Source organism: Tachypleus tridentatus, chromosome 9 (assembly GCF_004210375.1).
Source record: "Tachypleus tridentatus isolate NWPU-2018 chromosome 9, ASM421037v1, whole genome shotgun sequence".
Classification (NCBI taxonomy): Eukaryota; Metazoa; Arthropoda; class Merostomata; order Xiphosura; family Limulidae; genus Tachypleus; species Tachypleus tridentatus.
In genome coordinates this window covers 141,082,890-141,107,227 of record NC_134833.1, presented here as the reverse complement: position 1 = coordinate 141,107,227, position 24,338 = coordinate 141,082,890, and the positions used below count along the sequence as shown (strand labels likewise).

The following is a 24,338-nucleotide window of genomic DNA, read 5'->3' as shown; positions in this document are numbered from 1 at the left end:
TGTTTAAATAATATTTAATTATTTTATTTTTAACGCATATTGGAAAGGCATTTATTTTTAGTTGTTTAATATTTTATGTGTCTTTGTTCAAAAAAAGTAATATATTCTAGTTAATATGTGCGTTCGAAGAATTACTAATTTAACAAAATTTAATTTTTAAGACAGTATTATATAACTAAAATACAAACTAGTAAATGTATTGTTGTGGAAAACTTGTACTAAAATCTACCATCTTTATTATGTGTAAAAAATGTCTAAGGGGAGCTGCTGGTTTTGTTGGTGTTCAACAAGTAATATTAGGATGTTAAAAACCAACTATCAGTCCCTATCTAGAGCTATTCTATAATATAATGGCTTGAAATGTTACAGACATTCTTCCAGCCAGGGTTTTATATGACATAATAACAAGTTAGTGAGTGATGGTGAAGTAATATAGGCTCTTAACAACACCTTCAAGTTTGTTATAAATATTACTCGTTGTTATACAGGAAACGGGATCTGTTTTACAGGAGATCTCGCAAGTTATCGAAAGAATTGTTTAGGAACTTTCAATGAATTATTGCCAGTTTGATACAGGCGAGACTTGCGCAATACACATTTAACAATATACGTTACATCGATTTCTAAATATATATTAAGCTGAAATAAACATAGATATTAAAATAGTATTAAATCCGTTTCATGAAGTAATAAGAATGATGATCTATTGTTCCTACAATAATGGCTCTCTACACCTTTACAACTAGGGTACATATTATGGTCTTACTCCATTCATATGGAATACTTTCAATTATCCACGCCGCATTAAATAACTCAATAATTCTCTAAAGTATCACTCAGTCTTCGAACAACTTTATAAGTAATTATTTTTTTTTAATTTGTTTTTGAAATCTTTCAACTTCTTCTAATGCAATTTCTTCATTTCCAGTTTCATTCTGTCACCTAATTCATTAATCTGACCCCTACCCTTATATCCATACCATTAAAAGTGTAAACTGGAATTTGAAGATTTCAATAAGACAGTTATATTCTGAATTTGATGGTTCATACCAAGAAAACCTGTATATAAAAAAAAACTGGTTCGTCGAGTTTCCCGATGGGACAGCGGTAAATCTACAAATTTACAACTGAGCCTTCGATTCCCATCTTTGGACAAAGCAGATAGCCTCATAAGGCTTAGCCATTAAAATACACACACTGGTTCGTCGAACACATGAATTAACATGTAAATATTAATGTTTCACAGAGACACAAAATATATTAAACAACTAAAAATAAATGCCTTTCCAATATGCTTTAAAAATCAAATAATTAAATATTATTTAAAACATCTGTTTTTCAACTTCACATAACTGGAAAGTAGAAAAACAACAACTTATGTTTTCCCATACGCTGGAAAGTAGACTTTTTTATTAGAAACTCGTTACAAAAGTTGTGTAATTGAGTATACCCTCAAGTGATATACACAGACTACAGTATATTTCAGATATAAAGATCATAAACCTATCTTCAAAACTTTGAATGTGTTATATCAATATAAATGTGTTATTTTTTTTAAGTTTATACTGGTTACACCAGTAGATGGTTAACTGTTCGCATACAAAAACTTGTTAAGACCTACGTCAGGCTCAACTATTAACAAGATGTGTTGAACAAATGTAACGAACCTATAAACAGACAATTTAAACATCCTTGCCACGGTCAACAGCGAATAAGAACCACGAATGATGGAAAGTCTTATAATTAATAGATTAAAACCAAAGTAGAAAGATCGAGTTCTTTTATTATGCAGTGTGAATGTTAGTGATTTGTTAACTTTTGGCAAAAACAATCTCTCTAGCTAAATAATGCTCAGCACAGTTCGGAAGTCGATACGTATGGTTTAAGTGATTGTTTTAAGGTATTTCTGTGGTTAATAATTGGGTTAGGTTTTGTTTTGATTTTGTAACTTGTGATTCAAGCGTCCAAACCACTTAAATTAAAACTCTGAAACACATTTTGATTGTAAGTATTTGTAATAGAAACTATTTGTGTGTTTTTCTTACAGTAAAGCGACATCGGGTTATCTGCTGTGTCCACAAAGGGGAATCGAACCCCTAAATTTTCCTTTGTATGTCCGAAGACTTACAACCGGTGACTGAAAGCCGACCCGGCTTTCGATACAAAGAGTTTTCTGAAAAAAATGTCAAAACGGCTTTACACGTAAACTTACATTAAAACACTAGGATACCTTCTTATCTAGTCACTTTACTAAAACACTGAATAACTATATTCATCACGAACACCTGTAATATATGTAGTACCAGGCAGTATTAATATTCAGTGCTTTCACTGATGAAATTTCTTTAGATTTTAGAAAATGCTAACCGATTCTTTCGGTGAAAAGACGACGAAGCCACAAAAGTCGGTCAAACCGTGTCTAATTAAACTCATACATCACGACCCGAGGAAGAACCATACAAACGACGCATCGTTTATTACCATCTCGATACTACAGCGACGCGATAAATCGAGACGGTAAGAACAGATCGCGTTCTTAAGCCTAGATGGATTGATCTAATTAGACTTTCTGGAGGGATATAAGGACTGGTTAGAGTAGCAAGTCTGAAGGTATTGTTAGTGTCCGATGATTAAACGTTCAATTAATGAGATGCATATTGCACAAATTATAACAGATGTGTTTATTAACAGCTTGGATCATCTAATGAATAAAATACCGCCGAACTGGAGCGAAACTAATCATTTATGATATAAGCGTCACTTGTTTTATAATCAAAACAATATAAACCAAACTAATGTGAACAACAGAAGCGCCTGCCCAGAACGAAGAAACTTCCGCTTCATGAAAGGGTTATTGGGTATCGGTTGTGGTGCTAAGTGTTACTGGTGATCCGGAGTTAGGGAAATATAATAAATCGAACCTGTATGGCCACCGATGGCTCTGATTTAACACAGACGTTTATTAACGTATATCTAACCTCTAGCTGTGTACATTCTAAGCAGTAACACTAAATTATAAAGATGAAAGTACACAGAAACATAACCCAACAAACTAATCAACTTAAAAAAGCCACCCATATGCAGAAACATAACCAACAAACTAAACAACTTAAAGAGGCCGCCCATACACGGAGACATAACCCCATAAACTAAGAAATTTAAAGAGGCCACCAATAATCCAACAAACTAAACAACTTAAAAAAGGCTACCCATACGCAGAAACATAATCAAACAACTTAAAAAGGCCGCTCATATGCAGAAACATAACCCAACAAACTAAACAACTTAAAGAGGCCACCCATATGCAGAAACATAACCCAACAAACTAAACAATTTAAAGAGGCCATCCATATTCCGAAATATAACCAAACAAACTAAACAACTTAAAGAGGCCACCCATACACGGAAACATAACCAAACAAATTAATCAACTTAAAAAAGCCACCCATATGCAGAAACATAACCAACAAACGAAACAACTTAAAGAGGCCGCCCATACACGGAGACATAACCACATAAACTAAGAAATTTAAAGAGGCCACCAATAATCCAACAAACTAAACAACTTAAAAAAGGAAACTACCCATACGCAGAAACATAACCAAACAACTTAAAAGGCCGCCCATATGCAGAAACATAACCCAACAAACTAAACAACTAAACAAAAAGATCCACCCATATGCAAAAAACAACCCAACAAACTCAACTTAAAAAACAATTTAAAGGGGCCACCCATATGCAGAAACATAACCCAACAAACTAAAAACAATTTAAAGGGCTCATATGCAGAAACATTCATATTCCGAAATATAACCAAACAAACTAAACAATTTAAAGAGGCCATCCATATTCAGAAATATAACCAAACAAACTAAACAACTTAAAAGGCCACCCATATGCAGAAACATAACCAACAAACGAAACAACTTAAAGAGGCCGCCCATACACGGAGACATAACCACATAAACTAAGAAATTTAAAGAGGCCACCAATAATCCAACAAACTAAACAACTTAAAAAAGGCTACCCATACGCAGAAACATAACCAAACAACTTAAAAAGGCCGCTCATATGCAGAAACATAACCCAACAAACTAAACAATTTAAAGAGGCCATCCATATTCCGAAATATAACCAAACAAACTAAACAACTTAAAGAGGCCACCCATACACGGAAACATAACCAAACAAATTAATCAACTTAAAAAAGCCACCCATATGCAGAAACATAACCAACAAACGAAACAACTTAAAGAGGCCGCCCATACACGGAGACATAACCACATAAACTAAGAAATTTAAAGAGGCCACCAATAATCCAACAAACTAAAACAACAAAAAAGAGGCCAAAAGGCTACCCATACGCAGAAACATAACCAAACAACTTAAAAAGGCCGCTCATGCAGAAACATAACCCAACAAACTAAACAATTTAAAGAGGGCCATCCATATTCCGAAATATAACCAAACAAACTAAACAACTTAAAGAGGCCACCCATACACGGAAACATAACCAAACAAATTAATCAACTTAAAAAAGCCACCCATATGCAGAAACATAACCAACAAACGAAACAACTTAAAGGCCCGCCCATACACGGAGACATAACCACATAAACTAAGAAATTTAAAGAGGCCACCAATAATCCAACAAACTAAACAACTTAAAAAAGGCTACCCATACGCAGAAACATAACCAAACAACTTAAAAAGGCCGCTCATATGCAGAAACATAACCCAACAAACTAAACAACTTAAAAAGGCCACCCATATGCAAAAACACAACCCAACAAACTAAACAATTTAAAGAGGCCATCCATATTCCGAAATATAACCAAACAAACTAAACAACTTAAAGAGGCCACCCATACACGGAAACATAACCAAACAAATTAAACAACTTAAAAAGGCCACTCATACGCAGAAACATAACCAAAGAAACTAAACAAAGTAAAGAGGTCACCCAAATGCAGAAACATAACCAAACAATTTAAAAAGGCCATGCATATACGGAAACGTAACCAATCAAACTAAACAACTTAAAGAGACCACCCATACACGGTGACATAACCAAATAAACTGAGCAACTTAAAAAACCCACTCATATGCAGAAAAATAACTAAACTAAATTTAATTTCCTTTACCTAGTTTGTTTATGATCAATAATATAATACCTTAAACTAGTTATATATATATATATATGTATATAGCACGGCTAGGTGGCAAGGGCACTTTCGCAGTCTGAGGGTGTCGGGGTTTCATCCTCGTCGCACCAAACATGGTCACCCTTTCAGCCGTGGGGACGTTATAAAGCTACGGTAAATCCCACTATTCGTTGATAAAGGAGTAGTCCAAGAGTTGGCGGTGAGTGGTGACTAGCTGGTTCCCTTTCCTTTAGTTTTACACTACTAAATTAGAACGGCTAGCGCAAATAGCTCTCATGTAGCTTTGCGCGAAATTAAAAAAAATAAACAAATATATATATGCAATACCTTCAGAACAGTATTTTAATGATAATAAGTTACTTCGATTTGTGAAAGAGTTTGGATATGTGTTCGCAAAATTCACGAGAAGTTTTGGAATGTTGGAAGTTTGGTGTTTCAGAAGGCTTTACAGAGGCACGTAAAACTCTCTCTCAGTTGTTTACACTACTGCGATATATGTATAAAATTGTCTTATGGTCTTTAGCCAATCTAAGTTTGGATACACAAAAATTTACTGTGAGAGGATGTAGCATATTCATGCAGACGCCACGTGCGATTGTATTCCCAAGAGCAGCGTATCCTAAAGTCCACCTGGGGGCAGCCGAAAACAAAGATGCTGAATTAATTTTATTACTAAGTAAACAATTAAATCATAAAAATTATGTTGAATTAATTAAATGATACAGTATGTCAAAAGGAGATGTTACTGTTTTTTAGTAGAGCACTGTTTTTCAATCACCAAGCTAAAGTTATACGATAAGGACCTCAAATGTTTTTTATTAACATTAAGGGAACCTCAGACTAAAATAGTTCGGGAAGTATTTAAAAAACACACAAATATATTCATTTATTAAGTTGGAACCCAAAGCAATTTGTACTTAAAGGAAAGACACACATGCATGTATATGAATGCTCACAAGGTTGGTTGAAATCCTTAGTTTTGACTTTAACACACATGTATAACGTTCACCAATCACAACCAGTACCACGTACCGCTTGAAATTTCTAATTATTCCCTTAGTTTTACTTCCATTTTTCGACAGAAATATTGGATAATCTCCCTGGTGTAATCCTTGGAAGAAGAATTCTTTCCACAGTGATCTCTTGTAAGATCTGATAGCTCCAGGGAGATAATTAAGCAAGGGCGGGTAATCCGAAAACTTGTGACGTTGTTAGGGTTTCTAGAAAGGTTTATTAAGAGAAGGTTCTCCCCTGGGTCATATTAGGGCGTAGTTCCGCTGCAGATAAGAAACAGGGGACTAAAAGATGGTGTATCTTACAATAACATTATAATTTGTAGGGCTGTGTTGATATAGATCATTTAAACCGGGTGGATGTAGAGCAAATTCTTTTGATAGAGTCCTTTGTTGGCTTGTTGTTGAGGCTTAACATCAAGAAACACACTGTTAGCATTTCAGCCCTTTGAAACATGGCAAAAATAATTTGTGCCAACCTTAAACATTGATGATAAATGTTCGAACGAAGTTACGCAGGTTCGAAACTCCTATTTTTTCTTATTTATTGTAATCTTCTAACAAATACTTCCGAGAAGTAATTGAACACGTGACTTTGGATAATTATTTTTCGTGATTTTCCTACTGTTTCACCCACCATTATCTGTCAGAGGAAGGAAAGTATATTTACCGAAGTTTGTGGCGATATTAATTACTCTAGCAAAGCTAGTCAAAGATTATCTTCACTACGCTAGCAAACCCAAATTTCGAAGTGATAGATTAGAAAGAAAACAACTAGTCGGCATCCACCGATAACTCGTGGGTAACTTTAATCGAATAGTAGAATTTGACTGTAACTCTTATAACGCACCCACGGCTCCAAAGTACGGAGCGCGATATTTTTTCCAGTGGTAACATAGCGTAAACCCGGATCTTCAATTCAACACGCTAACCATTAGGCTGCGCTCGGACCTGGAGATTGTTTATAATATCCCTAATTCTCAGGGTTACTATTGTGACTGAGAAGGTTCTATTATGTAAAATACTTATTTTTATGTATTATTAAAGGTGATAGGTAAGCGTTGCTAGCTACTTAATAATCTCATTACAATGCAATACTACCTAAGAATAACGCATATAACCTACACTATTACCGATGATGAGTAGTTATTTGAGTTCGTAAATTCGTTTTTTGTTTTCAGACCCTTTTTGAATTTGATTCCTTTCGTCGGTTTATATTGCCACGATAAACTAGATTTGCTTTGATGTCTTATTGTTAAAAATCTTTCTTCTATGAATTATTTATAATAGTTATTTTAAAATATTTCACGATTTTATTTCACAAGTTCATACGGAGAAAATGTCAGTCATTTTGTTTTTTACAGTAATTACTACACACTTAAATACTAGCATACCAACTCTGTCATACCTTTACTGTCTGTCAATTATTACTTTAAATAAAAAAAAGCTTCACAGCGCTGTGCCCACACTGGAATCCAGCACAAAAATTTAGCATTGCATGAGTTGGAGCATACAAGTAAGTCACTGGAAGGCGGGTACAAATGTATTGTTTTTATATCTTGGACAGAATAACTATTTAACGGATAAGTTTTATCACATCTATTTGAGCTGTAACTGGGACTCCACAATATTTCACAGCAGACAATTCAATTCTACTGAAACACCACAGTATATAATGAATTCAAAGCAAACAGATCAGTTCCTTTGCAGTACCACAGTATTTCACAGCTGGACCCGCCATGGTCAGGAGGTTAAGGCATTCGACTTGTAGTTCAAGGGTTGCAAGTACGAATACCCGTCGCATCAAACATGCCGGCCCTTTCAGCCGTGGGGGGTGTATAAAGTTACGGTCAATCCTACTATTCGTTGGTAAAAGAGTAGCCTAAGAATTAGCGGTGGGTGGTGATGACTAGCTACCTTCCCTCTGGTGCTTACACTGCTAAATTAGGAATGGCCAACGCAGATAGCCCTCGTGTAGCTTTGCGTGAACTTTAAAACAAAACAAACCATTTCACATCAATCAGATCAGTTCCTCTAAAACACCACAGTTTGAATTAATGACCATATATCTTATTAAAATGAAACTATTTCAGACCATTACAGATTCTTGAAGTTTGGCTGAATGACTACATACATTGTTAAAGTAAAATTGTTTCAGACCATTACAAATTCTAAAAATCTGTTTGAACAACCACATACCTTGCATAACTAGTTGAAGTGAAATTATTTCAGACAATTACAGATTTCCGAAATTTGATGTTAGGGACCAAAGACAGTGATACTGTTGAGTTAAAACGCAAAACATGCGAAACATTACAACTAATTAAAGTTTCCACAATAACGTCATAATAAAACTAAATGATTACAATAACACTAAGTTCCAAGTCTTACATAGAATGTCTTAAGTGTGTTAATACTGACATTTGAATGTTTACCAAGTCCTCTGAACTATTATCTATTGTAAACTATCCCTGATGACGAGAAACTCACTTGAAGTCAAAACGTATCTCAGAACGGCTGGTATGGATATGATACTTTTACCAAAATAAAGCAGAGATCAACATTTCAGGTTAACCTGAAGGTGACTTCAGAAAGTCGAAACATTATAAGATACATTATAAACTGTATTGCATATTTATTTTTTGTTCCCTTTTTGTCCAATTTTTGCGCAAAACTACCAGAGGACTGACTATCTGTACTGGTCGTTCCTAATTTTGAAGTGTAGACTAGAAGAAAGGCAGCTGGTCAACGTCACCCACCATTAATTAACTACTGTATTCTTTACCAGCAAATAACGAAGTTGACCACCAGCCAACTTGTCACGTATTTTACGCAGGAACCAGACGCAAAGTTCAATAACAAAAAAGGCCAGGAGTGGCCTAGTGGTTAGTTTGCATGGCTACGGATTCGATTATTGAATGTTTACGCCGATATGCCAGAAAAATTTCACATTTCTAGCTATGAACGCATTACAAAAGAGACAGTTAATCACAGTATTATGTCAGAGAACCGGACAAAACCCTCTTAGCGGCGAGTGCTGCTGACTGAATTCCTCTACTCTGTTCAGTAGTCAAAATTAGGAACTGTTATATTTGAATTTTAGGAATTCTAGTTATGGGACCCATATAGAATGTCGTTGAGGTTGAAAATAATTACACAAATGCAAAATGACTGCTAGGTATTTGTTTCTGAAAGTGTGCTGGTATGTTCAACATGTTTACGATTGCTAACACTTACCCACCCCTGACGAAAAGGAATAATGCCTGTGTCACACTGTGTTCGCGCCAGATCGAGGGTTGTTATTGCCAAATACGTCTTCAAAGCAATATTTAAATTATAATTTTTTGTTTGTTTGTTCAGTGTATCTGAATCCGCGATCCGCAGACTATGAGTCCAGCGTCTGTATCATAAGGCCTGACGGGCAAGAAAGTAATTTGCATTACTGAAGTTATAATATGAAACTAGAGCTTCCAAAAAGTTTACATTACTAAAGTGAGAATACGAAATTAGAGATTCATTACTAAAGTGAGAATACGAAACTAGAGATTCATTACTAATGTGAGAATACGAAACTAGAGATTCATTACTAGTGAAAATACGAAACTAGAGATTCATGAAAGTTATTTTCACTACCGAAATTAAAATACGAAACTACAGCTTCAAGAAAATTGTTTACGTGACTGAAGTTAGAATACGAAACTAGAGCTGAATTTCCTGATCTCACTGCTTGACAGACTACCTGGTCCTGTAAACGTATGTTACATCGTCATGGGGGAGGTGAAATCTTCTCTGTGTGAGTATTCAGAGATTATTTGAGTTGAATAAGAAATTTGCGCAAAATGTGACACCTAGTGAAGATAGTGCATCGATTTCCCAGAAGTCATCAAGTAGGTTTACTATACAGTGTGAAGACCATATGTCTATAGGGCGTTGCCCGAGTGCTTCCACTGATGCAATGCAAGTTGCTGATAATGGGTCATTACACATCACCTCAAAATAATTTCTCTATTTCAGTCCTGATTCACCCTTCAAAAGTATCGCCCCCTGCTGTCAACAGAGTTAATTTAGATAGATTCACATCTAAACCACTGAGCTAATTGCTTCTGTGAGGTCTAGTTTAGCATTCGATAGTTCCACGGTACATTTTAAAGTCTTTTTTTTATTTCACCATTTTTTCATCAAAAAAGCATCAACAGATATATACAGAACAGAGTGAATTAAAGCAGTGCCGATCATGAATATGACATGATTTCTAAAAGTACGTATATTTCTATTTCTCTCTCACACACACGAACTGTAACATGTATGAAATGATAAATTGCATTTGCCTAGAAACACAGAATGTTCGGATGTCAGTTTCATTGTTTCAGGTATTCTAGCGTAGGATATTTTAATGGATTAAATTAGTCTACAAACGCAGGATGTTTTGAAGGATTATAATACACCCTTAGTCTACAAACGTAGGATATTTTGAAGGATTACAATACATCCTTAGTCTACAAACGTAGGATGTTTTGAGGGATTACAATACACACTTAGTCTATAAACGTAGGATGTTTTGAGGGATTACAATACACCCTTAGTCTACAAACGTAGGATGTTTTGAGGGATTACAATACACCTTTAGTCTACAAACGTAGGATGTTTTGAGGGATTACAATACACCTTTAGTCTACAAACGTAGGATGTTTTGAGGGATTACAATACACCCTTAGTCTACAAACGTAGGATGTTTTGAGGGATTACAATACACCCTTAGTCTACAAACGTAGGATATTTTGAAGGATTACAATACATCCTTAGCCTATAAACGTAGGATGTTTTGAGGGATTACAATACATCCTTAGCCTATAAACGTAGGATGTTTTGAGGGATTACAATACACCCTTAGTCTACAAACGTAGGATGTTTTGAGGGATTACAATACACCCTTAGTCTACAAACGTAGGATGTTTTGAGGGATTACAATACACCCTTAGTCTACAAACGTAGGATGTTTTGAGGGATTACAATACACACTTAGTCTATAAACGTAGGATGTTTTGAGGGATTACAATACACACTTAGTCTATAAACGTAGGATGTTTTGAGGAATTACAATACACCCTTAGTCTGGGAACCTAGTAAGTCCCAGTGAATCACATTACACTTTAGTCAACCCTAGGATGTTTTTATGAATTACAGCAAACCTTGTCTAGGAAACTAGGATATTTCGAAAAAAGTACAGAACACTTCAGTCGAGAAATATAGAACCTTCCAGTATATTACAATACAAAACATATGATACTGTAATAGGTTACAGTATTAACTAGTTTATAAACACAGAAAGTTTCAGTTGATTACAAACGAACATAAAATGTAGTGGATTACAGTGCAATGACGGTAAAATATTATAGTAAATTACAATACATAGCAGAGGATGTTGTATTATATTACAAAACACATAGTATAATGACCTTATTTTGATACAAATAACACATTTGATACAAAAAAAACTTGTTCAGACTCGTAACACTCTATACTAAAAAATACAAGCTGTTTAGTTCGGGGTGTGTATTTTTTGTTTCATTAAAAACGTGATGAAAATCAAAACAGAACCGAGACACGGCGAATTACTGGAACACGAAATAGACCATTTCACGTAGTCATTTTACCATTACTATAACAAAGTTAGTGTAAACAGCCAAAATTAGAATATTACCTTTTTAAAACCTTCCATAAGTAAATTCACACACATGAATAAACTATACAGGAAATCATGTGATGTTTACTGAAGTTACAACAAATCACACGAATATACCATAAAGTTAGATCTCACTTACTGCACTCGAAACGTGTTGCGTGCTGTAACTTAAATTCTAGTCCCTACGAAGCATTTGGCTTGTTTTGTATTTCGCGCTAAGCTACACGAGGGCTATCTGCATTAGCCGCCACTAATTTAGCAGTGTAAGTCTAGAGGGAAGGAAGCCGCTAGTCATCACCACTCACCGCCGACTCTTGGGCTACTCTTTTACCAACGAATAGTGGGATTGATCGTCACATAATAACGCTCCCACGGCTGAAAGGTCGAGCATGTCTGGTGCGACGAAGATTCGAACCCGCGACCTTCGGATTACGAGTCGAACGCCTTAACCACTTGGCCATGCCGGACTGCTAAAGTAGGGATGGCTAGCGCAGATAGCCGTCGAGTAGCTTTGCGCGAGATTCAAAACAAACCAAACCTTACGAAGCGAAAGGCGTTGTGAATTACACGTGGATGGTCGCGTAGCACTCGCTTGTAAACTAATGAGTTTACACAAGGACTTTGAATTAAGTTAATAGCCAATAAATAAACTACTAAATCTGCCCTACCTTGAATGTCCATCTTTGTAGCCCCTTCATCCCATTCTTCAGCTCATGTTGAGTTTCTGGAAACAAAACAGGTAAATCAGCATTAACAGTTTAAACAAAACTATAGTACAGTAATAAAACTCTTGGTGAGCAACGACGAGATGGTGACCCGCTCTCCCCCACATCCCACCCTAAACAATGGTACGGCAACAGTGTTTACTCACCCCCTCTTTACTTCGACATTTTACACAAATCAACGATGCTAATTAAATTAATGCGGACCGAGGTTTCAATAGCTTGAACAAGCACATTAGTACTAAACTACAATTATATTTTTAAAAAGTCCATTTCAGTTTCATTTGAATTTTATTTTTTATAATTTAGAATGGATGCAAAAAACAAGAAAACTATCTAATGCCACATCTTTGACATGAACGAGTGTTCAGAAATAAACATTTTCAAAACAAGCGATCTTTTTACCAGTAAGCCTAACATTTCTATTACATATAGAGCTGTATGTATGTAAACAAGAAATGCTATAAACACATTAAAAAGAACAACAACAAAATAAAAACAGAACAAAATAGGTAAGTGCTTGGTGTTATAAACACTTATGATTCATGTAGAATATGGCGAAGCTATATTGATTGAGCCGTTCCCGCTTGATCGGGAAACCACAAAAACGAATCACCCAAAACAAGCATATATACTAGTGAAAAACATGTACTGAAATGTAATATACGTTTTGGAAGTCATACAAAATTGTTTAAACGTTTCAGATATTTACGAAATAGGAAAAAAAAAAATTCAATACTAGGGCTATCTGCGCTATCCGAGCTAAACTTGAGACCTAGTAGACTATATTGTTCGGAATTAAGCACAAAGCTACACAATAGGCTATCTGTGCTCTTCCCACTACGGGATATCGAAACCCGGTTTCTAGAGCTGTTAGTCTGCAGACATACCACTGTACTACTGAGGGGAAGGTAGACTAGAGCGGGTGTACCTAATCAACAACACCCACTACCAACCCTGGAACTACTCTAATTCACGATTAGGCTCTTATTACGCACTCCTGGCTCAAAGTGCGAAACGCGATTTTGCAGTAACGGGTAGCGAACCTTGAATTCACAGATCGACACGCTTCTACAACTCCATGTCCGCATTTTGCAAATTTGTAATTTAGTTATGTAATTCAACTTCTAAACGTTACGTGTGACCGAACCACTAAAAATACGTGACACCAAATCAATACTTATTTCAATAACTTAAAACCACTTAAAACGTCATAACCGTCTCATCATCGAAACCCTGATGTTGCCAAGAAGTTAGGGCACTCTACTCACAAACTGCTGGGTGCGGGTTTTCCGACTAATATAATGGCGCTTAAATGACTTCTACATTTTTGCAATGCTTGAATGAGGGTGGAAATCTCAAGAGAAAAAAATTTAAATAGCTTACTAACCTTCGCATGAGTTTGTTTAGTAGCTGTGAACAGACATTAACGCAGAATTTCTAGCCGTTTTGCCATAGGTTTCGATGCTTGAATAACCTCGAAGAGAAGCATGGCCAGTAGCGATTTAAAGAAAACAAACTGATAAAATATCTCTTTCTCTTTGAAGTATCAACATAAAACCGGCGCAGTTTTTTTCAGTAGGTTTGTCCAAGTTTGAGAAAAATATCCATAGTCGTTGTTTTTTTTCTTTAAGCTCGTGAGACAATAATAAGAATATGACAAACAAATGGGTGAATTTTGACTAACAATTAAAAAATCACCTTTTTTCTGCTATTATTAATTGTCTTACATATTACAATAAAAGCTCTTGAGTGTTGTTTCAAGAATAATTTTGCTTTTTTAGAAATTTGTTTTGTTTGGAATTTCGCGCAAAGCTACACGAGGGCTATCTTTGCTAGCCGTTCCTAATTTAGCAGTGTAAGACTAGAGGGAACGTAGCTAGTCGTCACCACTCATCGCCAACTCTTTGGCTACTCTTTTACCAACGAATAATGGGATTGGCCATTATTTTGTGGGGGCGTAAAAATGTGACGGTCAATCCCACTATTCGTTGGTAAAAGAGTAGCCCAAAAGTTGGCGGTGGGTGGTGATGACTAGGTGCCTTCCCTCTAGTATTACACTGCTAAATTAGGGATGGCTAGCACAGATAGCTCTCGAGTAGCTTTGTGTGAAATTCAAAAACAAACAAACAGCCATTATTTTATAACGCCCCGACGGCTGAAAGGGCGAGCATGTTTGGTGTGTCACGGATTCGAACCCTTGATTCTCAGACTGCCTTAACCACTAGACCATGATGAGTCGATAACGATTGGAAGGTTTATTTAAAACCATTACCAGGAAAAAGTTTAGTTCATACGAAACGTTTCGGAGGCTTAGTAGCTCTGTTGTCATAAAATGCTATAAGTCGTACTCAACCAACAGTTCGGAAACTTATCATTTCCGTTACCAAGAGGAATATGAGTCTGTACATAACGTTTCGGAGGCATAGTAACTCTATTGTCATAAAAATATTGGAATCCGTAAATTATCGGTTTGTTTTGAATGATCAATATATACTGTTCGCAGAACTAAGGAATAACGAGATTTATTTTTGTTTTTTGTATATTCTTAGGGTATGAAATTTTTAAAAAATTCAGTTTGCTTATTATAGAGGATTACACGAATCCTACTTACGGTTTGTAAGTTTATATATCAATAATTCCTTATGTAATAGACCTTTATGAGAAATGACCCAAATTCCGGAAAGAAGATGTTACTTTTGACTGAGAGGGAATATGTCTACTGTTCAAATAATGTTGGGTTTATGGACTAATTTTGTTGGTGGTGACTTTTCAAAAGTAGTGTAAATCTTGTTAGAAACCAATAAACCGAAACTGAAATTTGTAGTGCCGTCAACCTGCTACAGGAGATCCTCATCCAGACTGAAGTGACACAAGTCATGGAAGTGCCACAATCCGTTGTCAACAGAATATACCAGGAGGTAGAAAGAATAGAAGTGCGGTATACGACCAATATCTGCGCAAACTGACCCTTAAACTCCACACCAGCAGCACTGGGTTCTTAGGTTCTTATGACCTTCAGTTAACCACTGTAGTGTGATTATCGTGCTCAACGGTCAGGAAAAGGATCCAAGAAGCCAGGATTAAGTGCAGGGTATCTTCTAACTACTTTCCATTACTGTAAAGTTTGTTTGTTTTTGGAATTTCGTGCAAAGCTACACGAGGGCTATCTGCACTAGCCGTCACTAATTTAGCAGTGTAAGTCTAGAGGGAAGACAGCCGCTAGTCATCACCACTCACCGCCGACTCTTGGGCTACTCTTTTACCAACGAATAGTGGGATTGATCGTACATTATAACGCTCCCACGGCTGCAAGGACGAGCATGTTTGGTGTGACAGGGATTCGAACCCGTGACCCTTGGATTACGAGACGAGCGCCTTAACCACCTGGCCATGCCGAGCCAGAAGTTTGTGTTTTTCAACATTTGTCTGAAAGATCTAACAGTGGAACCTAGATACCATTGTTCACATAAAGGAAACTCATAACTACAGATAACATGTTATCGTTATGGAGTTGGAATTCTGGTCTTAAATCTAAAACCAACTATTAATTTTGTGTTCTAATTTGAAAATATTTGTTCACGTCAATCCGTGAATAATATTTATAAGTTTGTTGGAGGTCCAACGGACAACGTGGCACCTTATAAATTGTGGTATTTTCTTAGCTATTTAAATAATACCATGGGATAATTTCTGGTTATCAGTTCTAGCTCCTTCATATTCATTCACATACATACATACATACATATATATATATAGAGAGAGCGATTTACTGTGTGTCCCGCAGCTTCTCAGACAAAGACAAATTACATTCACTCATAATTAATGTGCACTTGTTCAAGAAACTAAAAAAGAGGAAAATTCACTTATAATGAAGATGAAAGAGGTAGAGCCTAAAAACAGAAGAACAAACATTCACGCGCCGTTCACAGTACTCACAACGAGCACAGGAACAAGGTAACAATGGTATAAGCCATACATTCTGATCTCTTGTGCCGAGCTGTGATAGTCACGTAGTGAAGGTAATTTAAGAGTGAATTTGTAGTAGTGGATATAACGAACCTAGTTTTTTGCTTTGACTGAATGGTTTTGTTTTTTTTTAATTTCGCGCAAAGCTACACGAGAGCGATCTGTGCTAGCCGTCCATAATTTAGCAATGTAAGACTAGAGGGAAGGCATTACCACCCACCGCCAACTCTTGGGCTACTCTTTTACCAACGATTAGTGAGATTGGCCGTTACATTATAACGCCCCCACGGCTGAAAGGGTGAGCATGTTTGTTGTTACGGGGATTCGAACCCGCGACCATCGGATTACGATTCAAGTACTTTAACCACCTGGCCATCCCGGGCCGTAAATTGTCTGCCTTTCGCTGTTTCAGAATGTTATAAATTCCATTATAAAATTGAATTTGAGTCCATACATAACTTTGGAGACTTAGCAGCAAAATTATCGTAAAATTTCGGAATCACAGATGACCAATGCTTCAGGTTTATCAAGTTTCATTATCAAGAAATTTAAACTCGCACACAATCAAAATTTCAAACGTTTATCTATTATTAATTCAAACTTTCATATGCTTATTAATGCGATTATGAGGGAAAAACTACCAACTTTTCACGAAATTATAAAGACAAATTTAAGTTTGTTCACAATCAACATTTTAGAGGTTTTATCAAACAACATTATCGGGAACAATTTTGTTCAGTACGTACTTTAAACTTGGAAAAAAATATTTTCCGTCTTTTACTTGAATTTTTCGTACGTTTCCTTTTTAAGATTTAAACCATTATGAGTAAATTCATCCAATATAATCTACAATGCCGTGCTGCCTAATGATACTGCACATGTTGTAGCAAAGCGTAATATTTTGTCTGTGGAATGTTATAAAAGTTAGGTAAGTGAGGTTGGATGTTAATGACTGATTACCACGTTCAAGCGTGACTTTGATATGTTAAAAATGAATGTCACATTTTATCATACTCTATATCTCCCTTCCCGTCTGGAGAGAACCGATTTAAACCATTGCTATACATTCTGTAGATTTGAATAGGTATAATAGAACACACGGTAATTGACTATACTTACACGTAATAACGATATCACGGTAGTTACGCTGCACTGGATTACCAGCTCTTGACGATAAAATCGAACGCGAAAATATGTAATTCCATTTTATAAGTAAAGTATTTACTTAGTAGAAAGCATTTACGAACCAATTATTCCCAATAGCATTTCTACGAACAACAGCGCCCCTAATTTAGCTAGTTATTACCACACACTGCACACTCTTGGGCTATTCTTTTAACAACGAATAGCAGAATTGACCCTCACATAACAACGTCCCCACGGCTGAAAAGGCGAGTATGTTTCCTGGGACGAGGATTCGAGCACCCTAACTACTTGGCGATGCAAAAAGTAATAGTACTTTGTAATGTATACTCAGCTTCAGCAAATATCTGTATATTTTACGATACATCAGTAGTCTAAGTAACTCGAGATTTTAACAAGCATAAACACATGAAGTTCATATTTCTCCTACAAGCCATGAGATAATTTAAACCTCCAGTTATTTTCGCCCGTATTAATCAAAGGATTTTACAAGGAAAAGTATACTGATGTCTCTCCTCATTGTATGAGGATCTTGCAAAGAGGAACATACCAATGTTTCTCCTTTGTTTGTGTTAGTAACCTGTTGGATGTCTTAGATTACAGAGAAAGTAGTTTACAGAAAATTTTACACAAAACTATTTGTAATTCAAAAATGAGACGTCAGATTCCCATGGTTTTTGTTGTTCTTCTCGTAACGTTGCGGGATTAAGGGAAACGACACGATACTCAAAATTAGCGCCACCTTCGTGAAGTTTTGTCTTTCTTAAAATGCCAAGCATTGGTACTTTGTGAATAAAGACATCTTATTCGAATAGAAATTTTAAAAATGACGTAGACTGTCATTTTAGGAAACTATTACAAATGACAAGTAATCAATACGGTTATTCATACCGTTGAATATAGTCTGAAAATTAAAATACTTAAGAAATGTTCATATGGCAACATTCTCCAAGATTAGGATTTGAAGTAGTGAGTTCTCACCCACATTGAGTACCATACGTGAAGAACGGGTTTGAAATAATGAAGTATTACTTACATTATGTACGGTACTTCAACAATAGTTAGATTTCTAGACACAATATTTAAAACTAACGAATAATTTGTACATACAATTTTTTAAAATGTACCATATATATACATACATATATATATAGAGAGAGAGCAGTTTCGTAACATTATGAAAAGCCTGTTACTGAACTAGTTTTTTTATAACACCACTCTACGAAAAGTCTGTTACTTAAATTGTCCTTTAACATCATTTTGTGAAAAGCTCCTCACTTAACTGGTTCTTAAACACCACACTGTGAAAAAAGTCTATACTTAACTGGTTCTTTAACATCACTTTGTAAAAAGCTGTTTACTTAACTGGTTCTTAACACCATTTTAGTAAAAGTATGTTACTTAACTGGTTCCTTAATAGCACTTTATGAAAATCTCACAACAGTAACCAGTTTCTTAACATTATTTATGAAAGGCCCATTACCATATTGATTCTTTAACAGCAATACTTACTGTATTACCTTTAACTACCACTTTTACCCTTCAAATGGTGACGTTTCTTTATAGGACGACAAATTTCGCGTTTTATCTTACTTGTTTGTTTTACATCTAAATAAAACAAATGTTATAGATGTAGATATTTTTAGTTTCGTATAATTCAATAATTTTAAAATGCCTTAATTCATTTCGGTTCTTTATATTTTTAGATAGTTGTACGACTTGTTTTGTTTGTTGAATTTCGTGCAAAGTTCTTCGAAAGTTTGGTTTGTTTTGAATTTCGCGCAAATATACACGAGGGCTATCTGCGTTAACCGTCCCTAATTTAGCAATGTAAGACTAGATGGAAGGCAGCTAGTCAACATCACCCGCTGCCAACTCTTGGGCTACACTTTTACTAACGAATAGTGGGATTGACCGTCACTTTATAACGCCCCAACGGCAGAGAGGGTGAGCATGTTTGGTGCGACGGGTATTCAAACCCGCGACACTGAGATTAGAAGTCGAGTACCTTAACCATCTGGCCATCCCGGGCCTCTTCAAGAGGTATCTGCGTTAACCGTCACTAATTTAGAGGGAAAGGAGCTAGTCAATACCAACAACTCTTTTAACAACAAAAAATAAGACTGACTGTCACAATACGGCCCCCATCGCTGAAAAATTAAGCTTGTTCGGTAACAGAATTCGTGGTCTACAGACTGCGAGTCGAGTGGCCTAGCAACAAGGCCATAATAGGCCAAAATTGTCCGATCAAAGTTCAGGGTTAGCAGTGCAGCCCTGTAATAAAGCTACGGATTTCGGAACTGGAGATCCCGGGTTGATTCCGTGCGATATAGCAAAGTATTCCCAAACCTTAAGGAGTGAGATGCATTATAACTGAGGCAATCAATCACTTAGTGAGAACGTTGAGCGGTTAAGTGCTACAAATTAACTGTCTTCCCTCCGGTCAGTACTTCGAAATTAGGGATGCCGAAATAAAACCTTGGTACCTTTCCTATAATAACAAATAACGCCAAGCAAATGATTAATTCTACCTTAAACTCGTTTTTTTATACTCTTTATTATATAATATTTCAACTTTATGCAACATGAGCAGCGTAAAAACATAATTTGTTTTAACAGTTCCATAATGGTTTGGTTTGTTTGAATTTCTCACAAAGTGACATGAGGGCTATCTGTGCTAGCCGTCCCTAATTTAGCACTGAAAGACTAGAGGGAAGGCAACTAGTCATCATCACACACCGTCAACTCTTTGGCTTCTCTTTTACCAACGAATAGTGGGACTGATCGTCAAATTATAACGCTCCCACGACTGAAAGGGCGAGCATGTTTGGTCGAACTGGGATTCAAACCCGCAACCTTCAGATTGCGAATTAAACGCCCTTACCACTTGGCACAGTTGATTTAAAGGATACTAATATTTAAATCAATCCTCAGGGTGTTCAGTTTTCATGAATCATAGAAATAGTCAATATAATTTCTAAGTTATATTTAAAAATGCAATTTTCGGTGAAGGAAAATAAACACGCGATTGTTGAGTTAAGAGAGGAAATTAGAATCTGTTAACTGATGTTTGTTCCGAAAGAAACGTAAATTAGTCTATTGGTTTCATATATACAAAACTTTAAAGCATTTCAAAAAAAACTTATTGTGTGGGGGCTGCGCTTATTATTACTTCTCATTTAATAATATTATTACTATGACAAAGTAAAACAGTGAATTTAATAATATTTGTGCAGACATGGTGTTTTGTTATTTCATTGTTGTATTTCTTATACATTAAAACCTGTCTAAGGCGGAATCGCACCGGACCGCGTAATACGTCCGGCTCAAGCAGGTTTTCTGGTTCAGACAGTGAACATGCATTTCCTTGATTATATATAATTTTTGAGTGGAACGTTATATTTGCTTGACTCAAGGAAAGTAAGACGTTTGTTAATGAAGTTATTATAATGTTTATGCTATATTTATTAGAATAAGAACAAAAATAGATATTCAAAACATACATAAGTTCACAAAATCTTAATAAAAAAAATGTCCAATTTCAACTGTTTCGTTTTGTTAATGGGTTTTCTCATGCGGTTAAAAGAGAACGCCAATTCTACTACCTTTTCATGAAGTTCATTTTCCCACTTCATTTTTGCATACAGTTTGATAAAATTAATATAACTTAACACTTGCAGTGAAGTAGGAATTTCTATTTCCTCATTATCTTTTCCATTTTGTTTATCTTCTGAATCTCTCACACTATTACCATCTTGCGATTCTATTATAGATTTTAAATCAACTTCATCAGTTTCTGTTAAAACATTCTTGTCAACGTTCATAAAACTTTCCGAGTTCACAAAACCATCTGCATCAGTCTTCTCAACCAGAGTTTGAATTTCACTAGAATCGTCATAACAAACAACTTTAAAAAAAAAAATGAGGGTATTTGGTAAATTTTCCCTAAATTTTAAAATTAGGTAAGATAGCAAGGAATTCATTTTTTTCGTGAGAATTATTTAAAGAGTAGAATTTTGCACTTAAAAGACAAATATATTTCTACAAATGATGAATCTGACTTAACTGTAAAAATAACGACGCCAGAAAAAAGAACAGAATATATTTAACCAACACTTACTGTAACAAAACGTCCGAGAATTTATTAATATTTAAACAAATTATTAATTAAACAAGAATTTATTAATATTTAAAGAAACTATTAATTAAATAAAAAATAATATTTCATCAAAAAATATTTTTCCGCCTTACTCAAGTTCTAATCCTACTTGTTTATAGATGAGGTAGGTAAAAGATAGTTTTCCGTCCGCGTTATTCACGTTCCGCCATATGGAGTGCCTTTTATAAGAAAAGCCCGGCATGGCCAGGTGGGTTAAGGCGTTCGATTCGTAATCTTAGGGTCGCGGGTTCGAATCCTGGACGCACCAAACATGCTCTCTCTTTCAGCCGTGGGGGCGTTATGATGTGACGATCAATCCCACTATTCGTTGGTAAAAGATTAGCCCAAGAGTTGGCGGTGGGTGGTGATGACTATCTGCCTTCCCTCTAGTCTTGCACTGTTAAATTAGGGACGGCTATCACATATAGCCCTCGAGTATCTTTGTGCGAAATTCAAAAAGAAAAATTATAAGAAAAATCATAAGATAATGCTGCAAAACTTTGATATTTCTGGCTTGTGCAGGTTTTCGCCTTATGCAATTTCCGGCCTAGACAGGTTTTACTGTATTTTGAATTGTCAAAATTCAGTACTGAAATATATGTAAATAACTAACACAAATATGGCTTAAAAATAGAGAACTGTATACTTTCTGAACTGTTTATAAAGTTTGTGTTTATTTGTTTTTTGCTGATACCAACACTTTTACAGAACATCTGGTCTGATTACCTATATTTTACTTCTATCCACACTTAAAGAATACAGTAAATAAATGAAATTCGTAATGAAAATATATAGAAGAAGACAAAGCCACTATTGTAAGATAGCTTCAAACGCCTTCTTAGTTAATTTATATGCAAATAAAGCCATCTAATAATTCGAAATGAAAATGATTGGTCATTTAATCAACGCACGAAAATGAATATTTTACGGAGGTGGTTTTGCACTGTAGCTTTTCATTTCAGTAGAGAAAAATTTTCCAAAAACAACAAGAACAGTCTAGACTAATGTTGTATTATTAAATTCGGATTATTCATTCCTCTGAAAGGGTTGTTTCCAGGATATCTTAGCATCTGGAGTCACTCGGTGGAGTACGACATGCATTATAATCAACAGTATCCCATGCAATTTCCATGGACGTGCAAGCAACTGAGTTCATCAATGTCTTCTACCTCTTATTTTCTTCAAGGAATGTGTTAAACTATTTAGTGCGATAAAGATAAACACTACCGTCCATCAGGATGAAGTCAGGTCAATTTTCGTAAAAAGGATAGTGGGATGTTATCCTTTTATATTATGGTACTAGCGGATCATTCTTCGGAGTCCAAAGATTGATACGTCCAACAGTGTTTAATCTTAGTAACACCAATGCCACATGTATCACGTTCCTGCAAAATAATATTATCGAATCTTCTTCTAGATGCTCTCCAAACATGTGGCAGTTATCAGGTTGTAGAGTAAAGCGTTAGTCATTGTTTAAAAGAATTTGTTCCACGTGCCGCCCATTGGATGTATTCCTGGTACCACTACAAATGAGTTGTATTTGCGCTGTTGCAAGTGAAATGTATCTCATTAAACGTCAAATAAAAGGAGACTTTAGGAGAACTGCTTCTAGCCATCTTCACACCAGCACAGCACCTTGAACATCAGCAACAATCAGCAGATGATGGTCTTCTTCTTGTGGAGTGAATGATGGTTTTTAAGTACCAGGACATCGTAAATGTGCCATTAATTGTAAACGCTCAACATTCTGCAAGCGACACTTTGAGACATCTGACCGTCTCAAAGCTGATGTGACCGTCTGACCTCCATTCTTATGATGTATTTCATCGTTGATGAAACATTAATATCTTTAGCCGTAGTTCAAAAAATGTTAATAAATTTAAACATTGTAAATTGGTCACCTCAAAGCAACAACTGAAACAAGACCATTTTTTATGTCATATTTTCAATGACCAAAGAATCTATTTTAAGTTAGTCGCACGACTGACCATTACATAGTGATTTAAACAAGAATGAACCTGAAAGGAAGGTAAAGTACGTGACTATCTTATAACAGTGACTGTGCTGTAATACTAACAATTTTGATTGTCCTTCAACCACTTTGTGTAGGTCAGTAAACTCATTCCGTAATCCACCAAGAAATGAAACGCTATCAATTAACTCGGTCTTGCACAACACAACACGTAGAAAACCCAAACTATTACTACTTATTCATAATATTTTCTTCTTATAAAGTCAACTACTTAGTCAAAAGTACACTTATCTTCTACTGAATGACATCGAGAGGGACAAACGAAGCAACTGTGAGAATCCTGTTTCCATGACAACCATAGACGTAATCTTTCAAAAGATGAGATTTGAAAAACGTATAATCACGTTAACAAGAGAAAAGCATTTCTTCAAGTATTTATAAACACTATTATATTCAAGTGATTATGTCAGTTTTGCGTATGAAATTATTATATACACAATGGTAGCAGAATA

At 35.6% G+C, this 24,338-nt stretch overlaps 1 protein-coding gene across 8 annotated transcripts in view; it reads right to left on the bottom strand.

Annotated features, from left to right (window-relative positions):
• Nucleotides 1-24,338, bottom strand: part of LOC143226533 (apoptosis-stimulating of p53 protein 1-like) — a 226,804-nt gene that overhangs the window by 106,806 nt on the left and 95,660 nt on the right. For all 8 annotated transcript variants that reach the window (XM_076457601.1, XM_076457602.1, XM_076457603.1 and 5 more), the window contains one exon: nucleotides 12,530-12,585. In XM_076457601.1, the coding sequence (XP_076313716.1) occupies nucleotides 12,530-12,585 (56 nt within the window). The remainder of the gene's footprint in view (nucleotides 1-12,529; nucleotides 12,586-24,338) is intronic.